Source organism: Oncorhynchus mykiss, chromosome 12, assembly GCF_013265735.2.
Source record: "Oncorhynchus mykiss isolate Arlee chromosome 12, USDA_OmykA_1.1, whole genome shotgun sequence".
Taxonomy (NCBI): Eukaryota; Metazoa; Chordata; class Actinopteri; order Salmoniformes; family Salmonidae; genus Oncorhynchus; species Oncorhynchus mykiss.
This window is the reverse complement of record NC_048576.1, coordinates 61027248-61042392: the sequence shown is the minus strand read 5'-3', so window position 1 is coordinate 61042392 and position 15145 is coordinate 61027248. Positions and strand designations below refer to the sequence as shown.

The window sequence follows — 15145 nt, the reverse complement described above, 5'->3', positions numbered from 1 at the left end:
CTCACCACCGGTAGCCAATTACTGTACATCGCACTACATGCAGAAGTCAGGCAAGTGCACACTTGAGGTGGGAGTGTGGGGGAGGAGATATTTTTCAAGATTCACAAATATTAAATGCGATAGTTTGTGCAATTCGTTACATATCAAATCTATATTTTTAAAGACACTATAAAGTAATTAATCAACTAAAAAAAAATTACGAGCTGATAGAAGGGCAAAAGGGCCCTTACTCATAGTATGGGCAAAAGGCTTGAGCACTGGTGGAGCCCTATCTGTGCACATGCCTGGCATGTAGAGATCATGGATGTCAGACAAGGATGTCCCCTGTCTCTCCTGCTGTATACTTTGATATCGAAATCCCTGGCCCAGATGATAAGAGAGGACCTTAGCTCTGGTCGCTGCTTCACACCGCTCAACCTAGATTCTAGAACCAGTCACTTTCTATTTTGTGACACTCTCACACAAAAAAAACTGAAACGGAAGGGTTGATGCTTGCAGTTTACTAAGGAGCTACTATTGAAAAGGACATAGCCAGTAAGTCATTGAACATTTTTTTTTTACAACAGACCTGGGTTCAAATACATGTTTATTAAAGTATTTATATTTTAAAGATGTATTTTCTGTATATTTTCTAATCATTTTCTATACATTATATTTTAAACTATTTTCAATTACTTGTTTCCAAATCATGTACAAATACCCCTGTGTTCAAACAGACCTGGTTTCAAATGCATAGAGTACTTAAATATTTCAAATAAATATTCAACATCTTGTATTTTCAAGGAAGAGTTGACTAAATACTTCGAAATATATTGGAAAATAATTTAAAGGTCTGGTAAAGAATAAAACCACAAAGTAATTCACAATCAATACCAATATCTTGTCATTTTAAATCACTTCCAGCTGCATCTCAAGTAAGGACTTTGGCTCAATAGGGAACTGAAGAGAAAGGGAAGACAGAGCGAGAGGGGGATATGGACTGTAAACAGACAGTGTTTCATGGTGACCTAGGCCTCAGCAGAAGCCTGTCTGTCTGAGGTTATAGTCTCGCTGATGAAGTCCATGTAGCGTTTCACACGGGTGTAGACTTCAGGGAAGCCTTCAAAGCACAGCCATTCTTATTCCCAAAACTCACGATTCCCACCTGGACAATCTCACCAGATGAGCGACAAACCAACGGCCCACCAGAGTCCCCCTGTAGAACAAAGAAAACAACACAAACATACATTTACAACATTCAAGTAAGTATGTGTGTACGTGAGAGAGAACGATAGAGAGAAAGAGGGTGTGTGTGTGTGTCAGTGATGTGGGTCAGCTGTTTGTTCACCTGCACCCACCCACAATTGCTAATAACCCATCCACAACCAGCTGATTATGTGATAAAGCAAAAAATCTAAGACCTTACCCAAAAATATAGAGAATGCTCTGTACAGTTCCTTTTTTTCCCTCTTGAACATTTGTTGAATAATTAACAATATTTCATGACCCTAAACCCGCCCGCCTCACGGGGACTGGCGCATCACTAGTGTGTGTGCCCACGTGTGTGTGTGTGTGTGTGTGTGTGTGTGTGTGTGTGTGAGAGAGAGGGAGGGTCTGTGTTTGTATAAAACATGTATATGTACCAATCAGGAGACCAGGAAAGAAGACTCACCAGACAGGAGCCTTTCCCTTTTATGGAGCCAGCACACAGCATGTTGTCAGTGAGGCCCGGAAACTTTTTCACGACTGTTTCACGATGGGCAACTTCAGCTCCTGGAGGGTCATATTACCAGACAATTCCACTGGAGGGAGGGAAAAGAAGAAGAGTAAAATGTAGGATAGAAACTGGTGGGGAGGCAGTGAACGGGCAGGGAGAATTTAAGGGAGAAATACTCACTAACTACAAACAGCAGCTGGATGAAAACAAAATACATTGTGTAAAGTGCACAAAATACAGTATATCTTATTATAATCTGGCATTCTGATTTAATTGGAAATCTTTCTTTAACAATGTGCAAATGTTTCAATTGCTTATTATAACTTTATTATAACTTGTTTTTATCTTTTTTGTTGTTGTATTGATTGTGTTTTTTGGGGGTCCTCAGGGCACCATTGTAAATGAGAAACTGGTCTCAATTGAGTTCCTGTGAGTAAATAAACGTTTATAAATCACACTGCCAGATTATAATTAAGCAATAAAGCACGAAGGGGTGTGATATATGGCCAATATACCCCGGCCATGCACAACGTGGAGTGCTGGGATACAGCCATTAGCTGTGGTATATTAGCCATATACCTCAAACCCCAGAGGTGCCTTATTGCTATTATAAACTGGTTACCAACATAATTAGAAAGGTAAAACATTTTGGGGGTCATAACCAATCAGCATTTCAGCCAGTCAGCATTCAATGCTGGAACCATCAGCTTTATAATGAGGTTTGTGGTAAATCATTTTACACTACTAAAATGTCGCCCACAGAATTGAATGCTGACATTCAATCAAAACCAAACCAACCAAAGATATGCTTTAGAACCTGGCACTGTGAGTGTTTGTATATCGGTGTTGCTGTGTGTTTGCTCACCATTGTTCCCGACATCGCCCCAGCCAGCGATGAAGCACTTCGACCTTGGGCCAAAGGCATCACTCGGTTTGGGCAGGTACATGGGCTTCACCAGGGAGGAAAAGGACACCTTTTTACTCATCTTCACCAAAGCGATGTCGTGCAGCAGGGCCAAATGCTGTTTCTGGTACTGTGGGTGACTGACGATGCGTGAGATGGATCGATAAAACACTGATGGCTCATTCAGGCTGTGTGTCCCCAGACGAATGGAGGAACGGTCTGGAATAGGGTTGTCATTCCTAATACACATGCAGACAGGTAAAACAGCCTGGTCTCATAGACTAGGTGTAACATAGTACATTTAAATCCAGGACACTGAAATTAGAATATGTTACATTTGATATGGTTACATAAGATAGGTTACTTAAGGCAAAAAACGAAAGTAGGATGGTTGTAATGTGAATGTCTATTAACCCAAAGGTTGCGTGTTTGAATCTTATCACGGACAACTTTAGCATTTTATCTTATTAGCAACTTTGCAACTAGTTACTACTTTTTTAGCTACCTTGCAACTAAACATTTAGAAAATTCATAACATATTGTAGGACTTGCAATTCGTAACATATCATATGAATTGTCATTTGTAACATATCATACGAAATGGATGATGGACATCCACAAATGAATAGATACCATACATAGTAACATCATACTAATCGGCATGGTTCAGATTTACGTTTACTCTGTTATGTCTACCCTGAGTCCAGGTTGGATTGAAACATTACACAGACATTGATATATTTCATACAGATCTTTCGGTTCTATTCCAGCAAGCAAATTTGGCCTTTGAAATTATAATGATGTCATTCTAGTTGGTAAACTGGTTTTCTGCTTGCAGACACGTTAAGAAAATTACATCCATGGAAAAAACGTCATTTTGGTTGCAGACACGATAATGAGTTCAACATGCAAACCTCCTTCACACACAAACACACTTACGGGTCAACACAGTGTGCAGCGGTGAGCACCCATTCCTCAGTAAGGAGGGATCCGCCACAGCTAAAGGAGCCTGTATTATCCGTGATTAAAAGGTAGACTATCCACGGCCAGCGGCCCTTTTGAGCATCCTTTCCCCCACGATAGAGCTCCGAGCCTGGGGCACAAACGACTCTAGAGAGGGAGGTGTTGGAGGGTGGAAAGAATGCCAGACTGTGACACTGTTTCCTGTACAAACACTCTGCATTTGATTACTTTGCTCCTGTCAGAACTCTGAAATTAGTGCCACCGCACCAGAACATCTGAGCAGTTGAAATAATAACAGTAACAATAAGTGATCCTCCCCACCCCTGTCTCGGTAAAAAGTGGAGGGATTGGGCTGGAGGATTGTAACCACTTTCAAATTCACAGACAGAGCTCTGGATGCAAGGACTGACCATCCATGATATCACAATTACAGTTTTAACCATGTTTGAGGCTATATAATGTTTGTTTATGTTTACTTTGCAAAACTTGGAGTAAAATAAGCTTTGGGTTCTGATGGGTTACAAACTCAAGAATCTGCTTAATTTATAAGTCCTAATTGGATGTAGCAACTGCAGATTTCCCCTTAAGAGGATTTAGTGGTGATATGTATTTATATGTAGTGGTGATATTCGTAGCTCTGAAGAGCTGCACAAAAGTGCAATACATTTTAAGGCAATGTTCCCGCGTTAGCAGAAGCTGCATTCATGCCACGATAAATGCTACATATGTCGTCTCAGTTGGAAATTACATTTTAATCTGAGCTATAAATATGGTTTGAATAGAGCCCTTAGTGGTCACTAATGCCAAAACAGAGAGATATGCTTGAAGTTCTTTGTTCTAGTGGATGGAAAAACAATTATGTACATGCCCAAATATGTAGGCTAATGATGCTCAAATTAAAACACCAGTAAAAAAAATGCTGTCACTATCTGATGAATGTAATAGTTACTGTGGACCAAGCAAGTTAAACACGATTTTATGCTCTTTTAATTAATACATTTCTGTTGACCTCACCTGCAGCATCTTGGACCAGCAAAATTACAGACAGTAGTCCCCAAAAACCCATAGCTTTTCCTGTCAGTATCCAACCACCAGACGGCTGTTTGATGGATAGACACTGACTGACTGATGTCCAGATTTATAGACGTCCATGCTTAGATTACATCAATGTTACACATGTGCAATCTGATTAACAGTTCCAATGATAGCAGGCTGCTCATCTGGGTTGCTGATAAAATCATGTTTTCTTTTATTTTCAGAATGCAAATTCTCAAAAGAGAGATGAGGTGATATTTCTATCTCAAGCTATTCAATTAAAGAAACAGTGTCCACTGACATTTCTAGTTTTCAACCAGAGTTTGTGTTTACTATATAGAGGAACCAGGCAAGGCTGAAATTACCTTTAAATGGCTCAGCGCTCCATGGACTGAATCCCGGCCTAAGAACAATTAACCTGCATTATTATATGTACATTTTCAGTCAAAAGTTTGGACACACCTACTCATTCCAGGGTTTTTCTTTATTTTTACTATTTACTACAATAGTGAAGACATCAAAACTGTGATATAACACATATGGAATCATGTAGTAACAAAAAAAGTGTTAAACAAATCCAAATATATTTTATTGTTGTAGATTCTTCAAAGTAGCCACCCTTTACATTGATGACAGCTTTGCAAACTCTTTGCATTCTCTCAACCAGCTTCATGAGGTTGTCACCTGGAATGCATATTCATTAACAGGTGTGCCTTGTAAAAGTTAATTTGTGGAATTTCTTTCCTTCTTAATGCATTTGAGCCAATCAGTTGTGTTGTGACAAGGTAGGGGTGGTATACAGAAGATAGCCCTATTTGGTAAATACCAAGTCCATGGCAAGAACAGCTCAAATAAGCAAAGGGAAACGACAGTCCATCATTACGTGAAGACATGAAGGTCAGTCAGTCTGGACAATTTCAAGAACTTTGAAAGTTTCTTCAAGTGCTATGATGAAACTGGCTCTCATGAGGACCGCCACAGGAAAGGAAGACCCAGAGTTACCTCTACGGCAGAGGATAAGTTCATTAGAGTTACCAGCCGCAGAATTTGCAGCCAATAAATGCTTCACAGAGTCAAGTAACAGACACCTGTCAACATCAGCTGTTCAGAGGACACTGTGAATCAGGGCTTCATGGTCAAATGTAACCTTTATTTTAACTAGGCAAGTCAGTTGAGAACAAATTCTTATTTACAATGATGGCCCACACTAGCCATACCCGGACGACACGGGCCAATTGTGCGCATCCCAATGGACTCCCAATCACGGCTAGTTGTGACACAGCCTGGATTCGAACCTGGGTGTCTGTAGTGACACCTCTTGGACTGAGATGCAGTGCCTTAGACCGCTGCACCACTTGGGAGCCTTATTTGCTGAACAGAAACCACTACTAAACGAAGCCAATAAGAAGAAGAGACTTGCTTGGGCCAAGAATGGACATTAGACCAGTGCAAATCTGTCCTTTGGTCTGATGAGTCCAAATTTGACATTTTTGGTTCCAACCGCCGTGTCTTTGTGAGACGCAGAGTAGGTGAATGGATGATCTCCGCATGTGTAGTTCCCACCGTGAAGCATGGAGGAGGAGGTGTTATGGTGTGGGGGTGCTTTGCTGGTGACACTGTCTGTGATGTATTTAGAGTTCAAGGCACACTTAACCAGCATGGCTACCACAACAGTCTGCAGCTATACGCCATCCCATCTGGTTGAAAAACAAATGATAGGACAATGAACCAACACATCTAGGCTGTGTAAGGGCTATTTTGACCAAGAAGGGGAGAGATGGAGTGCTGTATCAGATGACCTGGCCTCCACAATCACCTGACCTCAACCAAATTGAGATCGTTTGGGATGAGTTGGACCGCAGAGTGGAGGAAAAGCAACCAACAAGTGCTCAGCATATGTGGAAATCCTTCAATACAGTTGGAAAAGCCTTCCAGGTGAAGCTGGCTGAGAGAATGCAAAGAGTGTGCAAAGCTGTCGTCAAGGCAAAGGGTGGCTACTTTGAAGAATCTCAATATTGTCAGGCTTCGAAGAGTGATGGGTGTGGAATCAGGCGCAGAGAGCAGAGGATTCGGGAAAAAAAATTATTTCCGGAACAATCACAGCAAACAAAAGAGGGTAACGCCGAACACAGGCGTAAAACACACTAAAAGTACAACACCGGTACATACGCTGTACAGCAGAAAATCAAGACAGGACACTCCTGAACCAAAAACAGCAAACAAGCCCGCACGACCACAGGCGGGCTAACTGAACTTAAATAACCCCAACCCAAAACCCCAAACAAGGAACAGGTGAAACCAATTAGTCCAAACAAAACGAAAAGGGGACAAGGGATCGTAGCAGCTAGTAGACCGGTGACGACGACCGCCCGAGTGCCACCCGAAGGGGAAGGGGAGCCACCTTCGGTGAAAGTCGTGACAAATAGAACATATATTTTGATTTGTATAGCACGTTTTAGGTTACTACATTATTCCATGTGTTATATCATAGTTTTGATGTCTTCACTATTATCCTACAATGTAGAAAATAGTACAAATAAAGAAAAACTTTGAATGAGTAGGTGTGTCCGAACTTTTGACTGGTACTGTTGTTGTTTTTTGTGTCGATTTTGATTGATGAAGGAATGTAACTTTGAGCCGGATGGAGGAAGTTGACATGGTGGAATCAGAAGTGTTATTTGAAGCTGAAAGCACGTCGACTACAGTTAGTGAGAAAGATGAGTGAACAGTGAAGTCAGAATGAAACAAAAGTGCTAAATTGAAGTTCCTTTGGGAAACCCTTTGAAGTCACGAGGTAAAGAAGGCGCTGGGAGAAGTGGATGCAGTCAAAGTAACCAGGACGGTTTGATGTTAATATAGCAAAAGGAGCGCGCATTATGGCTCACAAAATTATCAACACATGAATTGAACAGCTGTGATTTTCGGAGTAAAAGATATTTCTGGAATCCCGTTGGACATTGAAAATCAATATCTTAGGCAAACAAATTCAGGGGTAGTTAATGCACATCGCTTTACCTGTGTGGAGAATGAGAAGAAGTAGCTCTTTTATTGATGTTTGATGTAGAGTATCTACCAACCTATGTAAAGTTGGATAAACAGTGCATTCGGAAAGTATTCAGACCGCTATAGTGACAAAGAAAAAACAGGTTTTTAGAAATCTTTGCTTAAAAATAAATAGAAATGGAAATCTCATTTAGAATAGTATTCAGACCCTATACTCAGCACTTTGTTGAAGCACCTTTGGCAGCGATTACAGCCTTGAGTCTTCTTGGGTATGACGCTACAAGCTTGGCACACCTGTATTTGGGGAGTTTCTCCCGTTCTTCTCTGCAGATCCTCTCAAGCTCTGTCAGGTTGGAAGAGGAGCATTGCAGCACAGCTATTTTCAGGTTTCCCAAGAGATGTTCAATCAATCGGGTTCAAGTTAGGGCTCTGGTTTGGCCAATCAAGGACATTCAAAGACTTGACCCAAAGCCACTGCTTTGTCTTGGCTGTGTGCTTAGGGTCGTTGTCCTATTGCAGGTTTTCATCAAGGAACTCTCTGTACTTTGCCCCGTTCATATTCCCCTTGATCCAGACTAGTCTCCCAGTTCCTTCCACTGAAAAACATCTACACAGGATGATGCTGCTACCACCATGCTTCACCGTAGGGATGGTGCCAGGTTTCCTCCAGATGTGACGGTTGGCATTCAGGCTAAAGAGTTCAATCTTGGTTTCATCAGACCAGAGAATCGTATTTATGATAGTCTGAGGGTCGTTTAGATGCCTTTTGGCAAACTCCAAGTGGACTGTCATGTGTATTTTACTAAGGAGTGTTTTCCGTCTGTGGCTACTCTACCATAAAGGCCTAATTGGTGGAGTGCTTCAGAAATGGTTGTCCTTCCTGTCTTGGTGGTTCCAAACTTCTTCCATTTAAGAATGATAAAGGCCACTGTGTTCTTGGGGACCTTCAATGCTGCAGAACTGTTTTGGGTACCCTTCCCCAGACCTGTGCCTCGACAAAATCCTGCCTCAGAGCTCTACGGACAATTCCTTCGACCTCATAGCTTGGTTTTTGCTCTGATATTGAGATAAGATGGTTCCGAGAGGGCTGCCTCGCTTCTAGTTCTTAGGAAACTTTGCAGTATTTTGTGAATTTATGTATTATTTCTTACATTGTTAGCCAAGAAAATGTTATGTGTTATTATATACAGCTGGGAAGAATTTTGGGATATAAAAGCAGCGGTAACTCACCAGCACTACCAGTATTACGATTAGGAATACGATTTTCCCGAAGCTGATCCTTTGTTCCCACCACCCAGGGCAATTGAACTGATTCCAGGGGCTGACCAAAACAACGCCGGTGAAAAAGAGGGACTCGAATAGGTCTTCTAGTCTGACTTAGGAGGCACGCACACCACCCACTGCTTCCGAGTATATTAATCGCTAATGTTCAGTCCCTGGATAACAAAGTTGAGAAGATCAGGGCAGGGTTTCTTTCCAGAGAGACATCAGGGATTGTAACATACTCTGTTTCACGGAAACATGGCTCTCTCTGGAAATACTGTCGGAGTCGGTCCAGCCATCTGGATACACAGTTCATCCCGCCGACAGGTATGATTGTAATAACATATAGGACCTCAAGTTCTTTTGTTCACCCAACCTAGAATACCTCACAATCAAATGCCGACCATATTATCTCCCAATAGAATTCTCTTTGGTTATTGTCACAGCAACGTATATCCCCCCTCAAGGCGATACCACAACGGCCCTCAAGGAACTTCACTGGACTTTATGCAAACTGGAAACCATATATCCTGAGGCTGCATTTACTGTAGTTGGGGATATTAACAAAGCAAATTTGAGGAAAAGGCCACCTAAATTCTTTCAGCATATCGACTGTAGTACTAACGCTGGAAAAACTCAACCATTGTTATTCCAACTTCTGGGATTCATACAATGCCCTCCCCCACCCTCCTTTTGTCAAATCTGACCACCACTCCATTTTACTCCTCCCTTCCTATTTGCAGAAACTCAAACAGGAAGTACCCGTGCTAAGGAAAATTCAACACTGGTCTGACCAATCGGAATCCACGCTTCAAGATTGTTTTGATCACTCGGACTGGGATATGTTCCGGGTAGCTTCAGAGAATAATATTGAAGTGTACACTGAGACGGTTGGGAGATGTAGGAGATGTTGTACCCAGTGTGACCATTAAAACCTACCCTAACTAAAAACCGTGGATAGATGGCAGCATTCACGCAAAACTGAAAGCGCGAACCACCGAATTTAACCATGACAAGGTGACTGGGAATATGGCAGAATACAAACAGACTAATAATTTCCTCTGCAAGGCAATCAAACTAGCAAAACATCAGTATAAAGACAAAGTGGAGTTGCAATTCAATGGCTCAGACACAAGCCGTATGTGGCAGGGTCTACAGACAATCACGGACCACAATAAAAATCAGCCACGTCGCAGACACCAACGTCTTGCTTTTCGACAAGCTAAACACGTTATTTGCCCGCTTTGAGGATATCACAGTGCCACCTACGCGGCCAGCTACCAAGGACTGTGGGCTCTCCTGCTCCGTGGCCGACATGAGTAAGACGTTTAAACGTGTTAACTCTCACTAGGCTGCCGCCCCGTGTCGGCATCCCTAGCCGCGTCCTCAGAGCAAGCGCAGACCAGCTGGCTGCTGTGTTAAGAACGTATTCAATCTCTCCCTATCCCAGTCTGCTGTCCCCACATGGTTCAAGATGGCCACTACTGTTCGTGTACCCAAGAATGCAAAGGTAACTAAACTAAATGACTATCATAGCACTCACTTCTGTCATCATGAAGTGCTTTGAGAGACTAGTCAAGGATCATATCACCTCTACTTTACCTGTCACCCTAGACCCACTTCAATTTGCTTACCACCCCAATAGGTCCACAGACAATGCAATTGCCATCACACTGCACACTGCTCTATCCCATCTGGACAAGAGGAATACCTATGTAAGAATGCTGTTCATTGACTATAGCTCAGCATTCAACACCATAGTACCCTCCAAGCTCATCATTAACCTCTCTGGGAAATGTGGGACGGTAGCGTCCCACCCCGCCAACAGCCAGTGAAAGTGCAGGGCGCCTAATTCAAGACAACAAAAATCTCATAATTAAAATTCCTCAAGCATACAAGTATTTTACACCATTTTAAAGATAAAATTCTCATTAATCCAGCCACAAAAAGGCTTTACAGTGAAACCCCAACAAACGATTATGTTAGGTAAGCACCTAGTCACAGAAAAACACAGCCATTTTTCCAGCCAAAGAGAGGAGTAAACAAAAGCAGAAATATAGATAAAATTAACCACAAACGTTTGATGATCTTCATCAGATGACACTCATAGGACTCCATGTTACACAATACATGTATGTTTTGTTCGATAAAGTGCATATTTATATCCCAAAATGTAATTTTACATTGGCGTGTTATGTTCAGTAGTTCCAAAACATGCTGTGATTTTGCAGAGAGCCACATCAATTTACAGAAATACTCATAATAAACATTGATTAAAGATACAACTATTATACATGGAACTTTAGATAAACTTCTCCTTAGTGCAACTGCTGTGTCAGATTTCAAAAAAACTTTACAAAGCACACCATGCAATAATCTGAGTACAGCGCTCAGAGCCCAAACAAGCCATTAAGATATCCGCCATGTTGTGGAGTCAACATTAGTCAGAAATATCATTATAAATATTTACTTACCTTTGATGATCTTCATCAGAATGCTCTCCCAGGAATCCCAGTTCCACAATTTTTTTTGATTTGTTCGATAAAGTTCATAATTTATGTCCAAATACCTCCTTTTGTTAGCGCGTTCAGTTCACAAATGAATCCTACAGACGAAGAACCATATATGTGACAATTTTTCCATTTTAAGATAATCAGTTATTTTTATATTATTAATTGTGTGTACCACATTAGGTGTTTTATGGTTGACAAATAATTTACCATACCCATATCTTCCAACAACAATTTATATTTTTTTGTCATTTCAAAAAATACTTTTTTTATTGCCGTTTTAATTTTAAGAATGTGGAAGAACAGTATATCTCCAGTGATGATTTCAGTTTGTGGAAGAACAGTAAATGTGACATTTTGCATGACTCTTGTAAGATGTCCTTTTTTAACACCTGATATGATGTTTTAAGTACTTTCAAGTACAGATGCCCTTCATGTAAATAACTTAAATGCAATATGTAGTTAATTCATTTGTATGGAGGTTCATTTAAAGGTGGTCTATCAACTTTAGCACTGATGACTTTTCTTAAAAGTTGAGTCATGAAATCTTAGTCTCATTTAAAATGAAGCCCTCAATGTGAACATACCATGGAACTACAAAACACTCCCAATCTATACACAGAATGAGTTTGTATTGCACCATTGTGTAACACAGCACTTTTAGAGTTAACGTTAATGTACGTATCATTACTGTCAAAGTTAAACTATGCAAGTGTTCAATATAGCTATTATAATAATAGGCGTTTTGTCTTATTTCTAACCTGTTCTAAGCCGGAGAGAATCAACGCTTGTTGTTTTTCGTATGGGACAGTGTAGAAACTGTTGAACAGATGCAGCTTGCGCTCATCAGTCACTTTCCACACTCCTTTCTGCACGTCGTGGAACACGCTATTCCCTGCAGGACACAGTGTAACTAGCTAGCTACTGTAGCCATGTCGAATCACCCGGTGGATGGAGAAAAAGTAGCTAGCTATGTTTCTTCTATAATCTAGCAATAGCATTTGTAACGATAATGTATGAGTTATTAGCCAACGAACTTTAGCTAATATGTTTTCTCTATAGTTACAAATTAGACAACTCACAACATACATGTTAGTTACTGTACTCTATAGCTAGCTAGCTTGATTGTTTGATATACGGTTCTTCCACATACCTCATTTGGACAGATTTACCCAGTTTTTTCTTGACCCTTACTATTTGTATAGGGTTTTCACGCATCCCGTAAGATCTTCCTTTGCCTGTCTTTCCATTCTTTTAGTTTTGTTTTACGTTTTTTTCCCACATTTCTGCGATTTTCATCAGCAACAGAAAGGTTGTGCGCTTGTCCATCCATTCTGAGTGGTGCACATAAACGGTTATTCCACGAGAGCCTATCTTTATATTTAAGATGATTGTTAATTAGCGCGTGGAAAGCTTGTGAAACCGGTTCACTATAGAAAAAGGGTGTCCAATAATGATTGTTCATGTATATCTCTTTTTTTTTTGTAAATGTCACATATATGGATCTTCGTCTGTAGGATTCAAATCCAAACTCACGAAATGCGGGCAGGTCCAGCCGAAAGGTCGGACGAAAAGTCTAAAAAGTTATATTACACGTCGTAGAAACATGTCAAACGAAGTATAGAATCAATCTTTTGTAACGGCTGTCTTGGGAAGAAGGTGAGGGCCAATCCGCAGCGTGGTACGTGTTCATCTTTTTAATAAAGTAAACTGAACACTGAATAACAAAGAAACAACCGGAACAGTTCTGTCTGGTGTAGACACACAAAGACTGAAAACAACCACCCACAAAACACAATCGAAAACAGGCTACCTAAGTATGGTTCTCAATCAGGGACAACGATTGAAAGCTGCCTGTGATTGAGAACCATACCAGGCCAAACACAGAAATAGGAAGTCATAGAAAAACTAACATAGACAACCCACCCAACTCACGCCCTGACCATACTAAAACAAAGGAACTAAGGTCAGAACGTGACATCTTTAGGATGCTTTTATCATAAAGCTTCAATAATGTTCCAACTGGAAAATTCCTTTGACTGTAGAAAAGCAATGGAACGCGAGGTAACTCTCACATGAACGCACGTCACAAGCCCATGGCACTCTGCCAGACACCTGGCTCATTCCCCTCTCTTTCAGCCCCCCTTCACAGTAAAAGCATCAAACAAGGTTCTAAAGACTGTTAGCATCTAGTGGAAGCCTTAGGAAGTGCAAAATGACCCCACAGACACCACAAGGTTGCGTGCTCAGCACCCTCCTGTACTCCCTGTTGTTAAAGGAATTGTATTCCTATATGTTAACCAATTCAATTAAAACACTCTGTCCGTTTCTAAGAATGTGTAAGATACTTATTTGCATAAAATGGACAGAGACCAGTCTCAAAATCAATTAATAGCGTTTATTCTCGAGAGTACTGAACATAATCACAAAGTACATCAGTTTTATATATCCCACATTACATCATGTCTTACGAAAATGTCTATCCTCCTCCTGGACCATGACAAAGCTGTTTTTCAATTCCGTTCCAACACATACCTTCTGCTACCATATGTTACACAATCTACTGCACACCCAACGGTTTCTCCCCACCCTGGTTGGGGACCAGACATATTTCCTGTTGTTAGTTTCACTGTGGTCACGAGTTGTCTGTTGACCCTTCCTCTTTGCCTATGTACCAACATATTCCTTAACAGACAACATATAACTCTGTGAGTTATAACTCTATGCCCAATGTATACATTATTTAGTCAATATTGACAAAATTCCTTCAACACCTGTTCACCCATGACTGCGTGGCCATGCATGCCTCCAAATCAATCATCAAGTTTGCAGACGACACAACAGCAGTAGGCTTGATTACCAACAACGACGAGATAGCCTACAGGACGGAGGTGAGTGCTCTGGGAGTGTGGTGTCAGGAAAATAACCTCTCAGTCAACATCAACAAAACAAAGGAAATTATCGTGGACTTCAAAAAACAGCAATGGAAGCACCCCCCTATCCACATCGATGGGACAGTAGTGGAGAAGGTGGAAAGTTTTAAGTTCCTCTGTGTATATATCACTGAGAAACTGAAATGGTCCACCCACACCGACAGTGTAGTGAAGAAAGCGCAACAGCGCCTCTTCAACCTCAGGAGGCTGAAGAAATTTGGCTTGTAGGCTAAAACCCTCACAAACATTTACAGATGCACAATTGAGAGCATCCTGTTGGGCTGTTTCACTGGCTGGTACGGCGACTGCACTGCCCACAACCGCAAAGCTCTCCATAGGGTGGTGAGGTCTGCACAACGCATCACCGGGGGCAAACTACCTGCCCTCCAGGACACCTACAGCACCCGATGTCACAGGAAGGGAAAACATATCAAGGACAACAACCATCAGAGCCACTGCCTGTTCACCCTGAAATCATCCAGAAGGCGAGGTCAGTACAGGTGCATCAATGCTGGGACCGAGAGACTGAAAAACAAAAACGTATATCTCAAGACCTTCAGACTGTTAGCCATCACTAGCACAGAGAGGCTGCTGCCTACATACGCATACTTGATATCATTGGCCACTTTAATAATGTTTACATGTCTTGTATTACTCATCTCGTATGTATATACTGTATTCTATACTATCACTGTATCTTAGTCTATGCCGCTCTGACATTACTCATCCATATATTTATTGTTAATTCCATTCCTTTACTTAGATTTGTGTGAATTAGGTATTTGTTGGGAAATTGTTAGATATTACTTGTTAGATATTGTTGCACTGTAACGGTTTT

General features: G+C 41.1%; 1 protein-coding gene across 1 annotated transcript; it reads right to left on the bottom strand.

Moving 5' to 3' along the window:
* Positions 1 to 483: 483 nt before the first annotated feature.
* On the bottom strand, positions 484 to 4669 carry LOC110539100 (tryptase). Its single transcript, XM_021626074.2, is given in 7 exon segments — positions 484 to 1102; positions 1105 to 1195; positions 1652 to 1722; positions 1725 to 1781; positions 2562 to 2839; positions 3540 to 3710; positions 4578 to 4669. Coding segments are annotated over 5 exon segments (435 nt in total). The 5' UTR covers positions 2683 to 2839; positions 3540 to 3710; positions 4578 to 4669; the 3' UTR covers positions 484 to 1007.
* Positions 4670 to 15145: the final 10476 nt, after the last annotated feature.